Here is a 23,545-nt window from a genome sequence, read left to right as displayed (position 1 = left end):
AGCGTAGGAGCCTTTTTCCCTCATGATTATCATAGTCTAAGATTACAAAAGTTTGTTTCGACATTACCCCCACCTCCCTGTCAGCGCTTACGGCGGCTAGAGTACAAACTGGAGACCTACTTTCAGAATAAGAATTTTCCCATAATTTTCCCCATCACCTACCGGTTCCCATTACATACTTCAGGCCGAGTCCGTGCTTCAGGCTCATCCGCAATCTTAGAGCATATACTACCCAAAACTCATAGAGATAGACTACACGGTCTTGCGGGACTGCTGAGGCCCAAACCCAAGGATAGAGCTGAGCCTTCCCTTTCTGTTGCCCAATCGAAGGAGGGGTGAGCAGTCGTTAGACAAAGAAGCAATTAGATAAGCGGGGAGGTGTAGTTGTATGTGCCCATGGGTGCATTTATTACGTCAGGAAAATTCGTAGGGATCAGTGTGCAGTCGTAGCGTCGCGCTGCCCGCCGCCGCGATATTTTGCTGCTGCGAAAATGCACCTTATGCTTATGTGTTTTCCCCTCTAAGTTACCGATTGAAGTGAGAGGGCCGACCGAGCTGTTGCTCTCAGTCTCTTATTACGGCTTCAGCTCGGTACACAAATCGCGCACCTATCCTGCCAAGGGTGCCAATATTAAATCAATGTGTATTTGGCTTGTGAACACTGACTTTTAAGTAATCGTCGTTAGGTTTGCAACTACATATACGAATAATATTTCAAGATGGAAATTGTGTATTGCCTGAATCCTTCGGTGTTACCCGCTGTCGAGAAGATATCTCATAAGTATTGACGAAGTGACACAAAATTAGCTGAATTTTTAGTATCCGCATTATTAATAATAATTAACTGTGATTATGGACAATGACGAAATATTGCGTCACGTTTGCGAAGCAATGACAAGGGTTTACGTATATTCGTATAAAGGTATGTTTCGTAACCTTCCAAAAAATTTATTTTTGACGTTACTCTGATTCGACATTAGCTTTCAATCAAAGCTTGCTCACAATTTTATATCATTTCTAGATGAACCGAATGATTCTGAAGACGAGTGCAACCTTTCGGCGACGGAGGACGGGGTGCCGATCCGAAAACTCTTCGTCGGCAATTTGGCACAAAGAGTTAGTACATGCTGTGGTATTTATAGCTTCATTGTATGTATGTACATACATGCTATGTAACGAATTTGTATACATGCATATATTCAAACGAAAGGTCGCTTGTAGGGTAAGTACCGTATTGTTCCGAATATAAGCAGAGATTTCTTGTTGTTGATAGCACCGGCCAAAGTCATTTGTGTTTCATACGCAGGGTCAGCTTAGGCTTATACTCGGAAGAGTCCGGTAAACTGTATGGTTTTTTTGTCCCTAATGATAATAACAACTTTCTCCAATAATAGAATTGATCTGATGGAAAGTACGCATAGTATTATTATAAGTGTGGAGACTGCATCTACATGCATGGTCAAGTGAATTCACAAAAGTCATCATGAACACATAGAATTTTTTTACCTAATATAATATGTCGCATTAAAAATATTTTATTTTGTTACATTACTTTACAGACTACTGTAAAAGATCTGCAGAATGTCTTCTCAAAATATGGTAAAGTTGACAGCTGCTACCTCAAACGAAACAATGGAAAAAGTAATTATGCTTTTGTTACATTCAGCAGTATTGATGATGCCATGAAGTGAGTTTTTCAAGTCTTTTATGCTAAATTTTAAGAAAATTTTTAGTATCATTTTAGTGGGTCAATTCTAACATGCATTATAAGATACCGTAATTTTCAATGTTGAGATTACCGCCAATGTGGTAATTATTGGTTACTTTAGAAATTGCTGCAAATAAGCCAATGATCCACACAAATATCATATAACAAAATTCACAATTTTCCCTGCCCATGCAAAGTTAATCTTCATGATTTCACGAACACAGCATGATGTTTACGAAAATCTTTTATTGCACCTTTCAGAGCCAGGCAAGATGGCAGTCGGAAAGAAATTCATTTGCACAATCGAGATCTAAGAGTCATGCCAGCTGACTCGTGGCATCAGCCAGATAATATGGAAAACCAAAGAAAAGTTGCAGCTAGAAAAAATAAAACACAGCAACAGACAGAAACAAATGACGGTGTCCTCCAATCATACATGCCAAGTAAAAGTTCATTAGAAGATGATATTCCAATAAATAAATTAAACGACGACTGCCTAATCCACATGTTTCTTTATCTGCCAATTACTGACAGAGTAAGAATTGAAAGAGGTACTTCTTCACATTTTTCATCACTTTTTGATTTAATATAACATATTGTTCCTAATATAAGCCAAGGATTTTTTACGTCGACCGCACCCGCAAAAATCATCCTGTAACCATAAAATCATCCTGGAATACTGCCTCTGAATTGGGGGTTGGCTTATACTTTGAACAATACGGTGTATTCCTATTTAGTATCATAGCGGTGACAGCATGTAGTCTTATCATATAGTGTGTCCCAAATTCACTGCAGTATGTTCAGAGCAATTGCAACTCGCGAAAACCCACTGTAAAAGTTATCTATACATTCTATTGCAACTTGTAGTTCAAATACACAGGCATCATCATACGCACCCTGTTGAATAACAGACTAGATTGAAAATCATTATGCCATAAATTAGCAAAAATTTTGCAAACTTATCATAGCCTCCATTATTCATACAAGTTTAGGGATAAAACAAGATTAAAACTTTTCTCGATTGTTGAAATTCTCTGATCATTCCTGCCTTTCCTGTATCTCACAACCCCATCTTTGTATTTCTGTTGAAATATTGTACATACATTCTTCAAACAAATGATGATCAAAGAATATTCAAATATCACACTATTTAAAATTCTGCTCTGAGATACGACATTTAAAGGTTGGTCATGGGTTTCAGTAGCTCTTTGAATCCAAAAATGTAGCACATTTTGGAACCTCACTAGACATTACATAACATATTAACTCCGGAGTGATTACTTCTATTCAGTGTCACGAGCGAGTTGCCTTTCTTAATTTTTGATTTTTTCATTATAGTTTGCAAGCGGTGGCATGCTGTGAGTCTAGAATCTTGGCGGGCAGTGAAAAGATTAGATTTATCACTGTCTGCTTGGGGATATATTCCGGGTAAAAAGGATCCAAGCATCGATACTCCAACTTTGCGCAAAGTGCTATTACGATGTGGTCATTTCTTGAATCATATTGATTTGTCCCAAATATCTCACAGCCTACGCCAAAGTACACTGACTATCATTGGCAAACTTTGCCCCAATTTACAAACTATAGATACTACGTCACTGAATGTTTCATCATCAGGCATCGACTCGTTGACTCAAAACTGTGGAGATATAAGAAAACTAGTTCTAGGATCATGCACAAGTTCGTGCGATAATGATTTGATCAAATTGTTTTCTAAAAATAGAAAATTAAAGTGTCTTAAAATAGTCCAAAACTCTATACTCACCGGCAAATGCTTGGTGCACCTACCGGCTGATGGAATGGAAGAAATTTCTTTGTCTCAGTGCAATGCTGTCTCATCGTGTAATTTTGCCAATGTAAGTTTTTTAATTTTTACTTAGCATTTAAAAGGCCGGTTGAAAGTCCTTTAACAGTAAGAATTATTTTTCCAGTACAAATTTTAAGGAGATAATTAAATATAATCTATACAGCCACACATACTCAGTAATCATCCTTTTAAGTAACACATTTCTGAAAACAGTATTGAGTTTTATTCATCCCTGAATGAAATATAACTTGATCTCAGATAGGTATAATAAACTATATGTTTAACAATACAATTATTTTTCTCCTCTTGTTATCAGGCCATTGCCAAGTTCTCCAACCTGAGTTCATTGTTGCTCAGCAGATGTGTAGGCCTTTGTGATTATGCAGTTCGAGCAATTGCTTGTCGTGCGGACAGCTTAAAGGAACTCGAACTGTGCGGAAGCTTTCCGTTACTGACTACAAATGGAATGTCACACGTGGCTAACCTGGTTAATCTGGAAAGGTTGAACGTTGCATGGAATCCTGTAGTAACAAATAAATTTCTCATAGCTGTTGCGGCGCAGTGCGTGTTACTCAAACACATTGACATATCTGGTAAGATGAGTAGATAATTTGTTGAAAATTGTCTTTTAGTTTTGTTTAGTCATCAATTAAAAGCTTTGCAACCAAATATTATTATATTGACACAGGCTGTAACCCTGTAACGGATGAGGGTATTGCCGCAATCGCATCCCTACCAAAGTTGGAAGACTTGTTGATAAACTATATGGGGCATGTGTCTGACGATGCCCTACCTCTCATGCATCAGTTGAAACATCTTGAATGTCAAGGGTGTCCTCATCTCACTGACTTCGGCACATCAGCTCTGATTCAAGTCTGCCCACAACTTGAACTCCTCGACTTATCGGGATGTAATTGCATTACAAACTCAACTTTAGAAGTAGCTGTTAAAGCTACTAAGGTGCGAACAAACAACTCAATACTCAAAATTATAGTCGGAGGCACTGGCACCAATCTTGATGAGTTGACTGAAATATCTCCATTGTTACAAATCATAAATGTTGATCTGTCTCATACTCATATGAGGCCCGACTTTGATCATGGTGGCTTCTTTCCTTCGGAAGATGAGGATAGCGACAAAGACGATTTCTTTTTTGACTTATCAGACGATAGAAATGCTTGGGATGATCAGAACGATGATTTTTTTGAGGACTGGGTTGCCTGAGGTGGAAAGTAAACTAGTTAAAATTGTTAAGTATTGCAAGTTTCTAATCATGTTCTATTTACGTAAAGTGTGGAGCCAAAATGTAGACAGCTGAACAAGTCGAACATCCTGCACTACGAAAAATTATTTAATTAATTTCGCTAGTGTTATGGTTAACCCTTTTTTATAGCAAAATTTACTACTATACAGTGAAACAGACAAGCGCGAATAGAAATTGTGTCTTTAACTGTGTGTAAGTTGCATGGATTATTTCCTTACATAGTTATAATATTATTTCAATCAGAATCATAGTAAATTGTACTAAAAAAAAGTGTACTGGCTGACCGTCTACACAATCAATATTCCAAACTTGAAAACTTGAAATTCCTGTACAGGAATACTTATTCAATCGAATTTTTAGAACAGTGTTGATATGAAATGTTATAACTGTATGTTCAGTCTCATTACCTGTTTATCACTTGTCTGTAATTACGTAAATGAATATTGTTCGAAATTTTATACATCTCATTTTCATTCTTATGCAGCATGCAAGGCGACATTCTAATCTTAAGTTTTCTTAATAGTCTTCAACAACATTCTAGAAATATTATAGGTAAAGCCAGTTTAATCCATAATTTAAGTCTGTGTTATACTCAACCCTGGCAGTTGTTTATTTGAGTTCACAAACTTGATGGTGATAACAGAAGTTTGATAAACGATATTGTCATTTTTATAACATGTATATTTCTAAGTGTGACTTATTTTTATTACTACGAGAAAAAAAATTGACGAATAAAAGAAATGACTATACTATATATGGACTATTTTATTTCGAAAATTACGTGCTATTATATAAATATTCTAATTTTATTTTGTGCATTATTAATGCATTAAAATTGATGTTTTGGAATATCGTTTATTAATGAGTATAAATTGCGTGTAACACTTAATATCTTTTATTATTTAATGCATACAGGATATCACGAACGTAAAATTAATATAATTTATTTACCTCCGACTGACATCAATAAAAATATACTACATTTATTTTAACTTCTCATAAATATTTTCACTTCCTCTTTTCTTTTCACAAAACCTTGAATAATAATGTACATTGTGCAAAATTTCACTGATTTTTGGGCCGAATTGACAGTTGATTTATGTATCAAAGGCTGTAACTGTACCAAGTCTGGGTGAAAACAAAAAGTTTAACGTCATCCCAGTCAGATTGCAAAAATCTTATATATGGTGTGTTAACGTTCGTACATGAGACGACTGTGCAATTATAATAGCCAGTGAAAAGTTTGGTTTTGAAAATCATGACGATACAGGAAATGGTTAAGGTAAATATCAAGGTGATTTAATTGTGAGTTCCAGATTCCTTTTTTCACAATTAACACATGTAGTTAGTAATAACGTGTTTACTACGTAGAAAGCATTAGAAATGGGACCATTGGAGCAAGAGTGATATCAAAATAAAATTAGTGTAAAAATATACACTCAGGTATTGGGGTCAAGAGATTTGGAAAGAATACTATGGATGCAATGCAGCTTTTGAGTGAATGATTTGAACTGGTAATCAGAATGTACAAATTAATGGGTATATACCCATAATAAAAGATGTAGTGTGGTATATTTGTTACAAGTCACGAAGGTCGACTTTTATTTGTCAAAAAATTCACGAGTCATCAATATAGTAATTCGTCGGATTGTCCCGAATGAACTTATCCCTGTGTTACGAATATTTACTTAGAATCATTTGATGGCAGCAGAATATGATGCACGATATTTATTGTGTTTGTCGTAAGTTTTCGAATAATCAACATACGATTGTTCAAAATTTAATCAATTTCTACGTAGTTGTGGACATTATGATGAGGTAATCCAAAGGTGAATCTACACGACAAGTCTGGTTTGGTGCCAAGAACTTAACTACCCTCACCCTAGGTGCACTTTAAAAAAATGCTTATCATCGCTCATAATTAAGTGAAACGAAAAGTATTAGTTTTGGCCAAAAAATGACTTATTATTTTGGCATATTTTGGCATATCTTAGCCATTTATAATTTGCAAAAACCAAAACAAACAAAAAAAATAGGATTTAGCATAATGTCGGTCCGTCGTACTGTCTGTTAGAAAGACTCGATTATCTTCAGGGTATAGTAGCCTAAGATAAGAACTTGCCATTTTTGATCCAATTTAACTTTTAATTAATCTAGAAATGAGTCACTTGTGGTGACACCATCTGCTGAATTAGATCCAAAATGGAAGGTTGCCATCTCAGTTAGTATCTTAATATACTCCGAAAAATTTAGGTTTCTATTCTCAGCCGTTTTGAAGACCATTGAGAAGCTATTATTGAATTCATGATTATCTATGACTTATTTAATGATATTAAATTGCGTTTTCCAGCATTATTTCTGAAAACGATTTCTCACAGATGAATATTTCATCGTCCTGTATAAGGAACTTATATGGTGTAAATCTCGCACTGGATAGTTTTCATTAAAATAACAAGTTTCGTTCATATATTATTTTAATTTTCGATAGAAAAATTTTGGTAACTAAGTGATGGAAAAGACCTGGGCAAGCGTGTTTACAACCTACTTAATTCTACTTTCTATTAAAAAAGTTTTCCAATAACTTGACAACAAATAGTTAATAATTGTGCAATAATTTCCAAAGTCATGTGAATGTCTGGATTGATAACTAATCATACTAGTTACACTAATTTTAGGCAAAACGGAGACAAGTGTAACTGTTATACCAATCACACCCCATCACTGGATTGGATCACACGCTAGAGCCTGAGATCCCATCAATTTCAATCTATTTTCAGTATTCTCGAAACATGCTCTTCCTTCCTATTTTCCTGAATCCTAGCATCGATTCAGTACTGCTTTCATTCCATAATATGCTCTGATATAGTCAGTGGCAAGAAAGGCACACCACAACCTCTTAGATATAAACAGTTTACTGATAGTTGAGTTAATGATAAAAACTTGATTTACACATAACAACAAATTGTTGACTGCATTTTGTTAACACAAAATATTGTATTTGTTATAAGTACCACTGGTATTATAGTTTTCAATATGTATACGAAGGAATAAACAATTAGTTTACAATAATCATTTAAACATGTTGCGTATACATTGCACACGATTTATAATCTTAAGCTAAGCAAAGCGAGGTGACGGGGAATATTTTTTATTATAAATATAAAACCCATCGCGGCCGTAAGAATGATTTATATCCAGGTTATTGAACGGATCGTGATTCAAAAACTGTCGCATGCATTTTTCAAAATTGGATGTATCTATGAGTTGGAGTCATAATATCCCAATCGTAAAGGTAGGCTTTTTACGGTTGCTTTTACTTGCGATTATTAAACATACTTTAACGCATAATAATTAATAGTAATTTCGGAAAGATGTAACTATTAATGATTTTGCAATCATGAATATGTGCCGAATTGCTTATTTCAGACTTTCGACTTGTTAAAAAAGATGTTTATATCTTCGTAATCATCGAACTGTCGAGACTAAGCAAACTGTCTTAAAAATTCTTCGAGTTTTATTAGATCTTGCTTAGTGTAGAATTTCTAGAGTCTGAACTCAACTTCACATTGAATAAAAGTTATCAATTTTCATAAAATACACAGCTTAATAATTAGGCTATACTATATCACTTCGTGGCAATATTATTTATGCACAATATCGTACTGCGGAATGTGCATGTATCGTTAACAAGTATCAGGACCGACAAATCCGTTTTGTTTTGTTTATAAACTATCTGGTATAACACAGAGTGTATCGTTGTTAATTTATAAATGAAACATAACAGATATCACATCTACTATCAGGCTTGACTTGACTGACATATTAGGCAATCAAATTTATCTTCATTATCTGGCATAAAAAAGTATTGGTTGAAAATTCCGGTGAGTTTTAAGCCAAACCGGAAGTGGCCGAACCTAGCTATATCAATTGATTGTTCTCTAGAAGGAATTATTTTTAAACTAAATTTCAACCAATGTCAAAAGAAAATCACAGTTTATTTTCTTCAAATCTAATAATTACTGGCCTATTGACATATACGATGAAGGTCTAAACCAAAAAGTCACCAGAGCTCCATCCCGTTTCGAAAATTCGCTTATTCGTGTATTAATTAACGATTGCAAATGTGGAATAGTAATAATATATTAGGGCATAAATAGGAAAGCAGCGTATTTCTAAGTCAATACATGCATACATAGACATTATTATAAGCACATCTGTGATAATTTGAATTTTTCTATGTTGAGTAAAAGACTTTTCAGTTACATTTGCAATGGTAAAATCAATCACTAAAAGCAATGTTGTCTCAAATAACAGGCTGTGCTCTGTAACTTTTCAGTACAGATATATACACACTTATAGTTCATACAGCTCATCTTTGTGGATGAATTACTTGCTTAGTTCGATTTTGCATTTTGTGATATCTCATTTTCGATACAGAGAGTATACATTTCATTTGCGAGTGTACGTCACTAAAACTATGCTACAATTTTTTTATCTTACATACTTTTTTGACAAAACTAAATGAACTCAATAAAACATGTAAAATAATGTTAATTGCAGTACAGTGGCGTATGATTTCTGGATTGTAACAACTAATTTTTGAATTGAGTTAAACTATCCTGGATACGCATACGTCCGTTTATCCGAATTCCATATCGAAGCTTAATTCACCAAAATTTCCTCGACAATTTTGAAATATAGACAGTAAATAAACATTTAATCAATACTGTTTGTTTTTACAACGCTTTTTAAAATTTCTAGCTTACTCAAGCACTTACTGTTTATTTCCAATTAATAAGAATTTCACTTCAAGTTCAACTAACACTTTAAATACACTTCACTTTGCTATTAATATCGACCATGTGACTAATATACTTATACAATTCTGTTAGAATGATGGGGAATTCCATAACTCAGATGACGACATGACCAATTATGATGTGTATTTCATATAAATTTGGTGTAATGTCAATTTCAATCACTTATTAGCATGTGAAAATGAAGACAATTAAATTAGATACCTAGTTTGAGTGAGTGGCTAATGTCCATACGTTACTGTCTATTCTCAAAATTGTTTATGTGGGGATGAGCATATACAGAGAAACGTCAAATGAGAAAATGCCACTGCTTATAATTGATTAAAATGAAAGAAACTCAGAACTACTTAAGAGTACTGAACACGAATGTATGTGGTCAAGTATGTAAGAGTGACATTTATTCAGGACTGTACGTTCGCTAGGCGCGTTGGAGTGGTTGGTTGAAGATCCATAGTGCGACATACCCATCCTGCGATATCCACATTTTCTGATTCTGCTTTTCTTATCCATTCGTGGTTCTACAATTTATTCTTTACATTAATATGAGCTGTATGTTGATAGTAAATAACGTACGATTATCAAACCGACAATTTTAATATAGATTCTCTTCAACATAAAAATTCGAAGTATTTCAATAAATAATTAAGACATACCATTAACGTTTTCAAATCCGCCCTTTCAGCGGGATTTTTTTTCAAACAACGGTCAACGAAATCCGTAAATGAGTTGCTGAAAATACCGGGTGGAAGCTTTGGAGGTGGTTCATTCACAATATAGTCCAGTAACTCAAAAATCGCCATTGGTCTCGGACTACTAGCATCTTTTATTCAATAGGAAATCATTCATTAATATCGTCCACTAATATTAGTTTTCTTAACGTCTATATATACTCCTTGCAGTGTGTTCAGAATATATCGTGTAAAGAAAAACTCGTAAAATTTGTATGAATGCAGTGAATACTTACTATGAGCAGGCGACTGTGATGTTGGAGTGGACACGTTATTAGCAGGGGCATTTTCGGCAGGTGATTGATTTTGTTGAGGGCCAAATATTGAAGCTAAAGTTCTTGCATCTGGAGAGGGAATTGGATACATTCCAATCGCCATTTCAACTAATGACAAGCCGAGAGACCATATGTCACTTTGGACCGAATAGTGTGTACCCTGAAGTCTTTCTGGCTGAAAGTTTAGAACATTTATTATGGGGGAGCATACTTGTACTGCTCTAAAGCCGTTCTCAAATCGATTAACTTTAGGTGAGAAAAATTTCTGGTTGAGTAAACTCTAAAATGTCTATAGGTCTCTGTAATACAGGATGTCGAGCTATGATGAAGCATATGATGTTGAAGTATGAATTAGTGTTGTTAGTAAAGTTTGAATCTCACTGATAATCTTTTTATAATAAATGAATTTGAAACTTCCTTACGCATATACTTACAGACATGTAACTTCTGGTGCCGACAAAGGAATTAGCCATTGAGTCAATGAGCTGACCGGAAACACCGAAATCACAAATTTTTATTTCTCCAGCACTGTTGACTAAAATGTTGCTCGGTTTTACATCACGATGCATAATAGCATGTTTGTCTCTCAAGTAGCTCAATCCTTTGAGAACCTATAAAAGACAAAATTAGGTCACCGTAGCTGTATTAGGTTTACCGAGAGTTAATATTAATTTAAATTATGAACAATTATATTTCCCGTTAAATTTCGCATACAACTTTATAAAGGCATATTTTGATAATCAATATATTGATTAAAAAAATAGTACAGTGACACATCAATATCAATTCTGTCCGCACATGCATTAAATTTAAAACAAAATAAGTACACTTTTCTTCGCAAATAACAAATCTCAGTATGATCTGAGATTGCTATGAAACAATAAGTCTTCATACCACTCAGTAAAAACATAACCAATATTGTTATACAAAAACATTCAGTTTGTAGTAATATTAATTTACATATTGTAAAAATGGCTCGGCGAACTAATAATTTCTCAATTACGAATTTAGCAAGCGGGAGTACAAAGTCTTCCTTGCACATACAAAAGAAAAGATTAACGGAATATGAAATTGAGAACTTGCACCATGAACTGGAGACTGTTGATCACATGATAGAATTAGAAAGACTTTGCGAGAAATACAATACAAACATAGAGTCTGGTTTAAACAACGAAAGAGCTCAAAATGTGTTAGAAAGAGATGGTCCTAATGCTATCTCCCCACCAAAAATGACGCCCGAATATATAAAATTTTTAAAATGCTTGTGTGGGGGCTTTGCTGCTTTATTATGGACATGTGCAGCCCTATGTTTTGTATTATATGCACTTGATACAAAAGATGATGGCATACAGTGGTTCGGAGTCATCATTGTTGCCATTTGCATTATCTCAGGCTTATTCGCTTACTATCAAGAGAGTAAAAATTCGAAGATTATGGATTCTTTTTCAAAAATGGTTCCAACTTGTGCCCTAATTATCAGAGAAGGAGTGATGCTTGAAATACCTACAGAAGAAGTTGTTGTAGGTGATTTGGTGAAAATAAAACTTGGAGATAAAGTTCCAGCTGATATTAGAATTATAGAATGCGTAGGACTTAGAGTGGAAAACTCTAGCATAACAGGAGAAAGCGAACCGCAGTCACGATCTGACAAGCCAACTGACCGCAACCCTCTGGAATCACAAAACGTAGCATTCTTCTCATCTTTCGCCGTCGCTGGTGAAGCAAGAGGTATTGTTATTGCTACTGGGGATCGTACAATGATTGGACGGTTGGCTGGCCTTACAACGAACCTCAAGAAGGTAGAAACACCTATAGCCAAGGAAATCAGACATTTTGTACATATAATTACTGTTGTAGCTATTATTTCTGGTTTCTTATTTTTTACATTAGCATTACTTTTGGGCTACAATCTTGTAAAGGCGTTTACATACTTGTTAGGCATTGTCATTGCTAATGTACCAGAAGTGTTACTTGTAACAGTAACAACAAGTCTGACGCTAACAGCTAAAAAAATGGCAACAAAAAATTGTTTGGTCAAGAATTTGGAAGCAGTGGAAACTCTGGGATCAACATCAACCATTTGCTCGGATAAAACAGGAACTTTAACACAAAATAAAATGACCGTATCCCATTTGTGGTTTGGAAATGAGACCCATCAGATTGTCGCCAATCCGAATCTAGGGGCAGAAAGAGATCTTCTGCTCGAAAAACCAGCATTCAACATGCTCGTTAAGGCTGCTACTCTTTGTCTACGGGCAGAGTTTAAAATGAGATTAACTCCAGATGCTATTGTACTTCCCATCGACGAGTGGGAAGTTATAGGTGATGCATCAGAGACAGGCATCCTCAAGTTTTGCGAGCACATTCATCCCACTACAAAGTTTCGAACCCAATTCCCCAAAGTAGCAGAAATCCCATTCGACTCGTCAAGAAAATTCCAAATGTCTATACATAGAGAAGAGAAAGGTGGGTACATAATGATACTGAAGGGAGCTCCAGAGATCATAGTAGAATTATGTAGTACGATATTGGAAATTGGCGGAAGCTCTGGTGCAATGAGTGCTACAGTTAAGTCAACTATACGAAACGCATGCACTGATCTAGGATATTTAGGTGAACGAGTTTTAGCATACTGTGATTTACATCTACCAGAGAGCCAGTATGGACTTGACTTTGTATTCAATACAAATGATTCAAAGCAACAAAATTATCCACACAATGGTTACAGATTTCTCGGATTGATAAGCTTGATCGATCCGCCTAGACCAACAGTTCCAGAAGCTGTAAGAAAATGCCGAAGTGCTGGAATTAAGGTAATAATGGTTACAGGTGATCATCCAGTCACGGCTATGGCTATTGCCAAAAAAGTTGGCATCATAGGGGAAGGTCATGAAACGAAGTATGAAGCTGCTATGGTTCGCAATATATCCATCTCGCAGATTGAGGGCACTGAAAGTGTTGCCATCGTGGTTACTGGTAATGAACTCAGAAACATGGAGATGCATCAATTGGACTTGCTGATAAGGGACTATGAGGAAATTGTATTTGCCCGTACATCTCCTCAACAAAAATTACTTATCGTAGAAAGCTGTCAACGTTTGGGAGAGATTGTTGCTGTAACTGGAGATGGAGTTAACGATTCGCCGGCTCTAAGAAAAGCTGATATTGGGATTGCTATGGGTATCACTGGATCGGATGTGGCAAAGAATGCTGCTGACATGATATTAATGGATGATAACTTTGCCTCCATTGTGATTGGAATTGAAGAAGGCCGATTAATATTTGATAATTTGAAAAAATCTATTGCTTATACGTTGACATCGAGTGTTCCTGAAATGCTACCCCTGTTGAGCACAATAGTGTTCGACATACCACTCCCATTTGTCATTGAAATGGTACTGTGCGTTGACGTAGGAACAGACTTATTACCAGCGATTGCACTAGCTTACGAAAACGCTGAATCTGATATAATGCGTCGAGCACCGAGGAATCCTCAGCGCGACAAACTGGTAAACAAGCGTTTGATTTCTATGACTTATGGTCAAATTGGTATGATACAATCACTGGCGGGATTTTACACTTATTTTACTATCCTTAGTTTTTACGGATTTTTCCCGCATGATTTAATTGGATTGCGATTGAAATGGGAATCTCAGACTGTCAATAATTTGACAGATTCATTTGGCCAACAATGGAATTACCAAGACAGAATGTCGCTACTACACACAGCACGAACTGGCTATTTTATTTCCATAGTAATAACTCAGATGGTAGACTTAGTAATATGTAAAACACGTCGAAATTCAATTTTTCAACAAGGTATGGGTAACTGGTTTTTAAACTTTTCATTTTTCTTCGAGATGGCTCTAACGGCAATACTCTTATATGTGCCCGGGACAGAGATTATATTCCAGACAGTTAGTTTAGATCCAATTTGGTTTCTGCCATGTTTACCTTTTGCGATTTTGCTTTGGATATATGACGAATTACGAAGATTGTGTATTCGTAGGTGGCCAGGAGGTTTTGTTGAAACTGAAACGTACTACTAACATTGCATGAGCTTTCTTTCTAGAGAGCAATTAATAGCAAAATTTTCCTACAGTATGATGTACTACCTGTAGTGTAATTTGAGATGAACTATTTAAGCCATGTAATGTTTCTTTAGACTAAGAACTAATGGAATCCCAGCTTTGGGAGTAGTATTTTAAACCTATGAATTATTAAAAAATGTGAATATCAGAGTGCTGGGCATCAATAAATTTGTCTTAAAAAAAAACACACTTGTATTATAGAATTCTTTTCTCAATTGAAAATTTAAATAATGATTGTGACCAGATATCTACGTAAGAAATGAAACGATTAATAATAAAATTTCTAAATAAATGAAACTAAATAATGTTGATTAACTTGTAGATATCATCCAAAGGCACTGAACCATTTTCAAACAAGAAAATTACAAATATAAGTCTATGTATATGTGTATAAAAGTATCAGCTTTTCAATAATATTGACGCCATTTAGATAGAAGGGCTTCAATTGAAGAGTGTACCCTTCAAGTAGCAATTAATTTTTAAAAAACGACAAAAAGTCTGTAATAATGTACCTGCAGAATGAAAATAAGTTTAAATAAATATTGCTTACCGCAGCTGTGATGGTTCCCAATATCGATTCAGGTATTCTGCCAGCTTTTTTTAAAATAAGATCCAGCGATCCGCCGTCCATGTATTCCATACATATGCTGATTTCACCATCGCTATGACAGTAATTATCATTAAAAAAAGCTGAAGTTTTACACAACAAATAAATTGACGAGATTAGCGAAATCATACCTGTAAAATGCTCCGTAGAAGCCTACAATGTGTGCGAAATTACACTCGTGGAGAACTTTGAGTTCCCTTATTATTTGTTTTTTGATGGCCGGTTTTACCTCAAGGTGGATTAGCTGAAATTACAAAAGAAGAAATACAAGTTGATTTTAATATTCTGATTTTTAGTTCACATTCTGCCGTGATAAATTCCTAAATACCTTTCTAGCCATGATGAGGCCGTACTTTTTGTGTCTGACTTTCATAACAACGCCACCATTTCCCGCACCCAGCTCTCCTAATTTTTCAAAATCCTCATCACATAATTCACCAACTTTTTCTTTCTGGCCAAGAAAACTTTCCAATCTTTTGCGTTGTTCCTCATCCATTTCTAGTTCTTCTAATCGCTCTTGAAGGGCATCGATGCTCATTTTTCCCATTACACCACTGCAAAATTTTATTAAATTAATGAATGCAAATATATGCCCAGATTTCACAGGAACTGTATTGAGGTTGCTAGTTACACAGTAACAATTTGAAACAATTACAACATCTGTGGTATTATTTCACAGGAATAAATGCGATGCAATTTCAATGCATCAACTTCACTACAGAATTAATATTGTCAATAAAAATTTATATATTCAATAAACAATATGTATCAATATGTACCAGTATTTTGGACAGAACTTGTAACATTGTGTCTAGAAGTTCGATTGATCAAGCGTATCTCATAAACTCTAATAAATCCTTCAGGAGTAAATGAAACTTCGTAAACCATTGGACACAACTTGATGAACTGAGGGGTAAATATTACATTCATTTATCATTCAAATTCAGTGTTGGTGAAAGAGTTTTGGAAAACGCTTGGGTTGCTAAAGTTGTGAACTGTCCAATTGTAACTGAGATTCGAATAAACATAAGTGACTCCAATTCGCAGGTTCAAGTTTGCAAGTAATAGTAACATAACAAATACAAATATTGAAGGTTTACAGGATTGCAATCAAAAAGTGTACATAAGGTTGATTATTTGCATAGGACTTTCCTTCGTCAACCATCTCCTGAATTGTCAATAGGTGAACTGATTGAATAACTTGTGTTGGTATTTTGTTATCGTGACGTTTGAACTTCAACAGCAGTTTAAATTGCAGTTTTATAAGAAGTTGTGATTAGCAAAATCGATTAGGTACCAATCAAGACACTTGTTATTAGACATGATATGTTGAAGACTAGTATTTCACACATTTGTATAACGGGATATAAAATTGAACCAGATTTTCTAAATTATCTAGTATTCACTGAAACTGTTAATATCTATTAATCGTATCCGTAAAGCATATTCAAAAAACTTTTAAACTTTGGATTCAAGAATCAATTTAGGCCAACAGTTTTCACAGAAAGAATGTAGTCTAGTTAAATAAAAGTATCCAGAATTAGAATTTTGCGTTTCTCAAATTAGTTCACTACACACAATTCATCCAGACTATTGCGGAAATAGAAAATTGTTTGTATTGCTTAGAAATGGAACTATTATTTCGACTGATGCCTACTCATATTGGAATATAAAGTGGAAGAACCACTTATTGAAAAAACTGAATTTTTCTCATGAAATAAATTTTTCTACTGTATTTAGTAAGTAATTTTGTATGGGTTCATTAGTTTTTTATAACTGGGAGCGCAGTTACTACCTCATATGAGTGTGGTGGTTGTGAATGACAACAGAATACAATAATTCGTAATACATCCAATGAGAATATAACGGAGGCTAAACGTAGTGGAACATTTATCATGCGGCAAGCATGACAAGCGTGTAAATTGCATCCAAACAAAGACATGGCGGTGCGAGTAGATACGGTGTATAGAATAACAAATCAAGAAAAAAATATGATATGAAAACAATAAAGATTGAACGATTAATTACGGACTGATCAACTCTTTCAAAAGTAATTACATTAATAACGTTGTTATAAAAGAGTAAACTTACTCCGGAATTGGTACTGCAGGTTCTGTGTAAACAGGCAATGGCGGAACTGGTGGCGAAGGTGAGACTGCTGCCACAGGTTCTATAGAACCTGGAGGTAGAGTCAGGTTCAATTTGTTCTTCGACATTTGTTACGGTGTGTTATAAGCCTTCCGAAACCAAGAAGTCTTCGTCGATGGGTAAGAATGAATCTCAGGAACACTACCCAGCGTTGAGTATCTCGCTTTAGTCGGTTTCTACTTTATTATCTACTCAGAATCTTGATTTATCGGAGTATCAGTTAGCCGCGCATTATCATCAATATTTAACAACTAAAAGCTCCAAGCTATCAAATAGCTGTGTGTACATATGTGTATTCAACGTGATAACAAGACTAAGCTGTCAAACGTGGAACTGTCAAATATGTTTCAACTTCCTTGTTGTGCGGTATAATCGGGTTGGGGAAACAAAAGTTCCGTAATTACGTGAATAAGGCTTCGGAGGCGAGCCGGAGAACTGTTAAAAAAACCTTCGTATGAAACGTATGAAGGGAGTGAAAGAAGGTTATATTGGTTATACGGATCCTCTTGCAGAGCACTATTACATGGAAATCGGCTTTGAATCGGTGGACGCCTGTACTTCCCGCGTCCCAAGTTCTCCTCTTACTGGGGATCGCCAACGATATTTAAGTAGGCTACAATCCTACAATCGCCGGGAGCCGAGTTTAGTACAAACGCCCCTAGGTCGAGCCTTTTTGTGAGATGAGATGATAAGGCAGCGCCACCAACGGGAATCCTCTTGCGGACATCTCGCGAAGCTTGAAACTTTGTGACGTCTTTTCCTGTAATATCGCTCCGAGAAGAGGTACGGACCGAGCCTTGTTATTTTACGAATCTGTGTGCATCTGAAATATACTTTAAGTTATAGAGTATTGAATTTATCAATTATGTACGCTAAACTCTGATCTACAATTCGAGTGGCAAAGTTTTGTGATTATGTGTTTCCAGTTACAATTTTTATCAGTAAAACATACGTGCCAGCTTCATGGCGGCGCCTGATGTTTTCCACATTTCGGAATAATTTAAACTCTATTCGTTTTATTTCAGGGCAAAATGGGACGGTATTCTCGCGAGCCTGATAATGCGACCAAGTCGTGCAAAGCACGCGGTTCAAACCTCCGGGTGCACTTCAAGGTAAACAACTTCACGCTTCTTTCCTTATATCAGGATAACCTAGAAATTTACAATCTGCGGGTGCTTCTGCTCGTGGTGTAAATCTTGTCAGAATTCGAACAATCGTATTTTTACTGCAATTGAGCGTTCGATCGTTTTGCACGTTTCATCGATTAGGTAATTTTCAAGAAATTGTATTGTGTCTGTCATGGAAATTGTCTGCAGTGTGTATTTTGTACATATTGAAATTTCCATACTTCCAACTTGCAAAAATATGAAAGATTAAACTATTTCAAACTGCTATTATATGTGTCTGATCATGCGTGTAAGCTCGTCTGATATGTAGATGAAATATTAGTGAAGTTGAATTTCTTTATGCCTATATCCTTGTAGACATATGAAAGCATATTACTAACTCAAAATCTGCTTTGTTTATGACGTTATTAAAATTCTTTCAGAACACTCATGAAACAGCTCGTGCTATAAAGGGTATGGCTCTGCGTCGTGCCCAGAGGTATCTGAAAAGTGTCATTGAACACAAAGAATGTGTACCATTCCGCAGATTTAACGGTGGTGTAGGAAGGTGTGCTCAGGCTAAACAGTTTGGCACCACTCAAGGTTTGTATCTTTGCTAACATGCATGTTTTTAAATTTCTTTTAATTTCAAAGGATTGTAAAACTATTTACGAAAAAACTCGTTAGTTCGCAACGACAGCATTATCTGAAATTCAGTAAACTGCAATAGAGTAAAACATACATACGTTTATTGCAAATTCAACTCCTTCAACTCGTTAAAAGCTGCAAAATGATAAATCTTAAAAAATGTTTTGTTATAATGTTACTAATTTAAATCTCGTTTTGTCATATTACCATTTTAATTAGTTAATCATAGAAGCAGGGTATGCAATGTTGAAGAATTTGACGAAAAAAATGTAATATTTAAATCGTCTACGAAGTTCTAGGAATTGTGTATCATTTCCGGAATTTTAAAAGAACTTTTATTTGATACAATAAAGTAACGTACTCTTATTGTGTCAGTATCAAACATGCGAAGTTTGCAATTCATTGAGCATTAATTTGTTTAGGAACTGCAGCAAATTTATTCTTGAAAATTGATAGCATTATAGAACAAAACAGCCTGTGTATTTGCCGTGCAAGCTTTTTTTGCTGTGCAAGTTTTTCGTTACAATATAAAAATCACTGTGTTGAATCACAAAAATTTCAGTTAGAATTTAAAAACATCAGTGTTTATCCAGTTTTTTTGCTGAAATGTTTTTTTAAAGATGATTATTTTGCAACTTTAGAAGGATTCAATCAGTTGAGTTCGCAAAATATAATTAATGTTATGCTTTACCATTTTATACACTAGTTTGCTCAATTTTATACACTGCTATTAAATGTGTCCATACAATGATAATGTTACAGGATTTAAACGCTGGGTGTTTATGCATAGTATTGAAAGCAGAATATAAATGATTTACTTCTTTACTTAGGTCGTTGGCCGAAAAAGTCAGCAGAATTTTTGCTGCAACTTCTGAAGAATGCAGAGAGTAACGCTGATTTCAAAGGTGTTGATGTAGACCGATTGGTTGTCGAACACATTCAGGTCAATCGTGCCCCATGCCTTCGCAGAAGAACTTACAGAGCGCATGGTCGTATCAATCGTAAGTATCCATTTAATATACTTGAATTCCACTTTCACAAAATATCAAGCTCTGTTCATTTTAGTGTATGACCATCTAAAAACTTCTTAAGGATGTATTTTATTTAAACACAAAATGCATTTACCTAAATACAATAAATGTATATTCAGGAGCTATTTGAATATCACAAATATCGACTCAGCATGTAATTAGGAAAATACTAGGTCAATAAAATATGAGTAAAACTGTACCAGACGAATGAACACCAAAGTTTTGCTGCATAACACATGACAAATAAATTGTTGTTTCCAGCTTACATGAGCTCTCCTTGCCACATAGAGGTCGTGCTCACTGAAAAAGAGGACGTGGTTGCAAAAGCCACCGAGGAGGAACCATCCAAGAAGAAGCTGAGCAAGAAGAAGCTTGCCCGTCAAAAAGAGAAGATGATGAGGGAATAAATAAAATAGCATTATCGACTTTACAATACGAGATCAAATGTATACTACCTTTGGTACAATAAAATCTTACTTTGTTCTCATTTTTGATTACATTTGGATGTATACTTCTCATTCCAGAATCTACAGCAAACCAACAAATTCTACTGTTTTGTATCGTAATCCCTTTTTGTAGGTCGAGACATTCGAGGAACAATAGGGTCGACATAACAACCCCATATTAACGTAAAGATTATTCGTATATAACGATATTCGTGCAAGTAACCTTTCAAAAACAAAAGGTCATTTTTCAAAACTTTCGTAGGAATGCCTGTGTTGGCTAAAGTTGTTAGCGTAAAACTGAATTTAGATATTTTATTGCTGAATTCAAACACTGTTATGTACAAAGATAAAAAAGCTGCTGTTATATACTTTTTATTACTTTTTAATACTACGACTGATTTCCTCGAAATCAACGTATGTGTTTCAGTTTTAATCATGCTGTACATACACGATAGTCAGCTGAGAAGTCAACGATATATATATATATACTAACGGAAAAATAGTTTGTATTTAATACGAAGTAAATTCAAAAATTACAACACATGATTCTATAACACTTTGTATTGGATCAGCGAATATAACGTCACGTTTGACTTGAAAAATTAAAGCTCTCGTGATTGGTCAACCATGGCCAACCGAACTAAGCTCGAGAGTAACATTGAAAAACAATTATTGACTTTAAAAACAAAGTTTTCGACGTAGACATAAATTTAAAATGTAAAAATAATTTCAGATAATAAGCAAGTCCGCGTACGACATTTGAAAACGTAATTTTCAGCAGCATACAAATATAAGCGAGATTTAAAGGTTATTTATTTGTTGGCATGTCGCCGACGCGAAGTAATTGAATTTAATAGAAAAATAAAATTTGGTCCCAGAGCACGCAAATTTTGAATTATTGAAGTTGAAATAATCAAAAAATGGCAGATGATGATAACGTTTTGTTTGTGAGAAAAAACTCTAAACAGGTATGATCGAATGATTCCTTATTAATCGTAAGATCGTACGTTGTGGTACGTTGAAAGGTTATGTTTTTAAGTCATTCGAATAATTAATCTCAGAGATCTACTACAACTAACGCTACCGATGATGACTGGGATGACACTGCTCTCATCAAGGCCTATGACAAAGCGGTAAATTTAGCCAAAGATGAAGTAGCAAGACGCATGGGTGTCGAAGCGCAATCCACTTCGCATGGCAAACAGAACAAAGCACATAATCACAAACCAAATCGACACACAGCCAAGCCTTATAAGGTATCAAAATTTCACTAAGTAAGGAACATTCACGTGAAAAATTGGCAAAGCAATCTTGTTTCTCTTTAGAAATGGGTCGTCGGCTCTCCTTGTCGAGCTGTATGGTCTGAGGATGGAGAAGTTTACGAAGCAGTGATACAGAAAATTTATGAAAGTAGCGCCACTTGCATCATCAAATTTATAGGTACTATTTTATCTTTTTACCTTTTTACCTTTATGCTTACAGATCATGGATAGACTAAAGCATCTAAATTGAATGTATTCAAAAGCAATGTTTCTAAGTCTTTAGACACTTGCTCTCAAGTATCAGTCAGGACTTATGTGTTCCAAAATTTTGCTGCTGCTAAAACGTAATGTTTTCCAAGTAATTTCAAGTTAGACACCGAGTGAAGTAACAACTTTGTAATATCACTGCAATATATCCGCAATATTTGGGACACAATCAAAAAATTGAAACTATTCCCCAAATCGTTTTTTAGGGCTTAGCCGCACTTTCAATTCATTTGTTGGGTCACAGTTATTTCTTTTTGAGCTCTTCCAAAGCCTTGTAAATATAATGGAAGAAAAATTGTATTCTTGCCTTGAAAACCTGGAATTGTGGAAAAAAGAACTAGATTATCTTCATTGATTGCATACTGTTACGGGAGAATAGATCTTGCTAATTTTAAATCTTTTATAATCATACATCTTGCAATTGGTATAATACTGCTGCAACAGAGCTAAGTTATATAGAATTTAATCGAGATACTCGAGTCTGTCCAAAAATGGTCTTGCAAGTGTAAATGTGTAAATACTGCTAGTCAGCCATGTCCAGTCTAGTGTGCCATGATTTCTACTCTTATTATATATTATTACTCTCAGGTTATGAAAATTCAGCCAAGGTCGATATCAGTTCACTTACTGAATCTCTAGGGCTCAATAGTCAAATAGCTCAAACTAAAGAGGCAAATGCAGAAAAAATTAGCCTCCACACCACAGACTTTGAAGATTCTGATTCTGTAAATATTCCTGAAACGATAAACATGGTTAACGAGGATAAGATGGAGTGGGACACCGATGACCAAAAGTTACCGAAGAAGAATTTTACCACTGGAACATCTCTTGGCTGGCCATCTGGTATTGTACCTCCTGCCCCCCCTTTACCGCCACAATTAATGACCAGGTAATGTTTGATAGGTCTTTTTTGAATTATCGAAATATTTGTTGCTATCGTTCTATTTTGGATATTGCACAGGCTACCTGAGAGCGATGGCGATGCACTTTCCAGCATGTTGATGTCTTGGTATATCAGTGGATTTCATACTGGTAATATGATTGGTTTTATTAATCTATACGTTGGTATTTATTTAAGTAACTAATGTTGGTTTTGTTTAATTCAACACTGATTATTACAGGATATTATCACGGTATAAAACAAGCCAAGGAGAATCAAGAGAGACGGAAAAAGTGATACAATTCATAACTTCTCATTATTAAATTGAACTGATTGATTTTTGTAAAAAAAAATTATCTATTTATACGAAATTCATAATAAAAGTAAGTCAAATTTTCAAGACCTAGTTGTTAATTTTCACTCGCAATTCCGCTGCTTTCTTAAAGGCAACAACGAATTC

General features: G+C 35.0%; 5 protein-coding genes and 1 long non-coding RNA gene across 8 annotated transcripts; 5 read left to right on the top strand and 1 right to left on the bottom strand.

Moving 5' to 3' along the window:
* Positions 1-717: 717 nt before the first annotated feature.
* LOC124409237 (F-box protein SKIP2-like) lies at positions 718-5,531 on the top strand. Of its 3 annotated transcripts, XM_046886736.1 has the most exons (7): positions 718-922; positions 1,022-1,116; positions 1,560-1,687; positions 1,970-2,259; positions 3,047-3,564; positions 3,832-4,108; positions 4,204-5,531. In XM_046886736.1, the coding sequence occupies exons 1-7, from the start codon at positions 853-855 to the stop codon at positions 4,737-4,739; spliced, it is 1,914 nt and encodes a 637-aa protein (XP_046742692.1). In that variant the 5' UTR covers positions 718-852; the 3' UTR covers positions 4,740-5,531. The 3 variants fall into 3 exon arrangements, with proteins under 3 accessions (XP_046742692.1, XP_046742694.1, XP_046742693.1); XM_046886738.1 differs by lacking the exon at positions 1,560-1,687 and having other exon boundaries at positions 789-922; XM_046886737.1 differs by lacking the exons at positions 718-922; positions 1,022-1,116 and adding an exon at positions 1,173-1,222.
* A 2,805-nt stretch (positions 5,532-8,336) lies between these two features.
* On the top strand, positions 8,337-8,746 carry LOC124408584. Its single transcript, XR_006929449.1, has 2 exons — positions 8,337-8,489; positions 8,583-8,746. It is a non-coding gene; the product is annotated as an uncharacterized LOC124408584 (long non-coding RNA).
* A 1,018-nt stretch (positions 8,747-9,764) lies between these two features.
* Positions 9,765-18,067, bottom strand: LOC124408582 (dual specificity mitogen-activated protein kinase kinase dSOR1). The gene is made up of 8 exons (XM_046885611.1): positions 17,389-18,067; positions 15,626-15,851; positions 15,429-15,541; positions 15,241-15,352; positions 11,034-11,210; positions 10,561-10,774; positions 10,250-10,416; positions 9,765-10,114 (listed from the first exon to the last, which is right to left on the bottom strand). Exons 1-8 carry the CDS (start codon positions 17,511-17,513, stop codon positions 9,998-10,000), a joined length of 1,251 nt encoding a protein of 416 aa, XP_046741567.1. The 5' UTR covers positions 17,514-18,067; the 3' UTR covers positions 9,765-9,997.
* LOC124409438 (sodium/potassium-transporting ATPase subunit alpha-like) lies at positions 11,571-14,656 on the top strand. The gene has a single exon (XM_046887041.1). It carries the CDS (start codon positions 11,571-11,573, stop codon positions 14,646-14,648), a length of 3,078 nt encoding a protein of 1,025 aa, XP_046742997.1. The 3' UTR covers positions 14,649-14,656.
* Positions 18,068-18,181: 114 nt separating the features above from the next.
* Positions 18,182-20,717, top strand: LOC124408583 (60S ribosomal protein L17). The gene is made up of 5 exons (XM_046885613.1): positions 18,182-18,228; positions 18,471-18,557; positions 18,995-19,154; positions 20,030-20,200; positions 20,492-20,717. The coding sequence occupies exons 2-5, from the start codon at positions 18,477-18,479 to the stop codon at positions 20,635-20,637; spliced, it is 558 nt and encodes a 185-aa protein (XP_046741569.1). The 5' UTR covers positions 18,182-18,228; positions 18,471-18,476; the 3' UTR covers positions 20,638-20,717.
* Positions 20,718-21,284: 567 nt separating this feature from the next.
* Positions 21,285-23,487, top strand: LOC124409417 (survival motor neuron protein). Its single transcript, XM_046887013.1, has 6 exons — positions 21,285-21,644; positions 21,738-21,932; positions 22,002-22,116; positions 22,794-23,094; positions 23,167-23,237; positions 23,327-23,487. The coding sequence occupies exons 1-6, from the start codon at positions 21,597-21,599 to the stop codon at positions 23,380-23,382; spliced, it is 786 nt and encodes a 261-aa protein (XP_046742969.1). The 5' UTR covers positions 21,285-21,596; the 3' UTR covers positions 23,383-23,487.
* The last annotated feature ends 58 nt before the right edge of the window (positions 23,488-23,545 follow it).

Source organism: Diprion similis, chromosome 8, assembly GCF_021155765.1.
Source record: "Diprion similis isolate iyDipSimi1 chromosome 8, iyDipSimi1.1, whole genome shotgun sequence".
Taxonomy (NCBI): domain Eukaryota; kingdom Metazoa; phylum Arthropoda; class Insecta; order Hymenoptera; family Diprionidae; genus Diprion; species Diprion similis.
Note: the sequence above shows the minus strand (reverse complement) of the source record. Positions and strands in the feature narration are given on the sequence as shown.

Excerpts from the sequence above, each read along its gene's own strand:
- LOC124409237 (XM_046886736.1), top strand. The coding sequence starts at position 853 with ATGGACAATGACGAAATATTGCGTCACGTTTGCGAAGCAATGACAAGG. Across the intron at positions 2,260-3,046 it reads CAGAGTAAGAATTGAAAGAG|TTTGCAAGCGGTGGCATGCT; the intron begins GTACTTCTTCAC and ends TTTTCATTATAG. Across the intron at positions 3,565-3,831 it reads CATCGTGTAATTTTGCCAAT|GCCATTGCCAAGTTCTCCAA; the intron begins GTAAGTTTTTTA and ends TCTTGTTATCAG.
- LOC124409438 (XM_046887041.1), top strand. The coding sequence starts at position 11,571 with ATGGCTCGGCGAACTAATAATTTCTCAATTACGAATTTAGCAAGCGGG.
- LOC124408582 (XM_046885611.1), bottom strand. The coding sequence starts at position 17,513 with ATGTCGAAGAACAAATTGAACCTGACTCTACCTCCAGGTTCTATAGAA. Across the intron at positions 11,211-15,240 it reads TGGGAACCATCACAGCTGCG|GTTCTCAAAGGATTGAGCTA; the intron begins GTAAGCAATATT and ends TGTCTTTTATAG. Across the intron at positions 10,775-11,033 it reads GCACCAGAAGTTACATGTCT|CCAGAAAGACTTCAGGGTAC; the intron begins GTAAGTATATGC and ends CTAAACTTTCAG.
- LOC124408583 (XM_046885613.1), top strand. The coding sequence starts at position 18,477 with ATGGGACGGTATTCTCGCGAGCCTGATAATGCGACCAAGTCGTGCAAA. Across the intron at positions 18,558-18,994 it reads ACCTCCGGGTGCACTTCAAG|AACACTCATGAAACAGCTCG; the intron begins GTAAACAACTTC and ends AAATTCTTTCAG. Across the intron at positions 20,201-20,491 it reads AGCGCATGGTCGTATCAATC|CTTACATGAGCTCTCCTTGC; the intron begins GTAAGTATCCAT and ends TGTTGTTTCCAG.
- LOC124409417 (XM_046887013.1), top strand. The coding sequence starts at position 21,597 with ATGGCAGATGATGATAACGTTTTGTTTGTGAGAAAAAACTCTAAACAG. Across the intron at positions 21,645-21,737 it reads TGAGAAAAAACTCTAAACAG|AGATCTACTACAACTAACGC; the intron begins GTATGATCGAAT and ends AATTAATCTCAG. Across the intron at positions 22,117-22,793 it reads TTGCATCATCAAATTTATAG|GTTATGAAAATTCAGCCAAG; the intron begins GTACTATTTTAT and ends TATTACTCTCAG.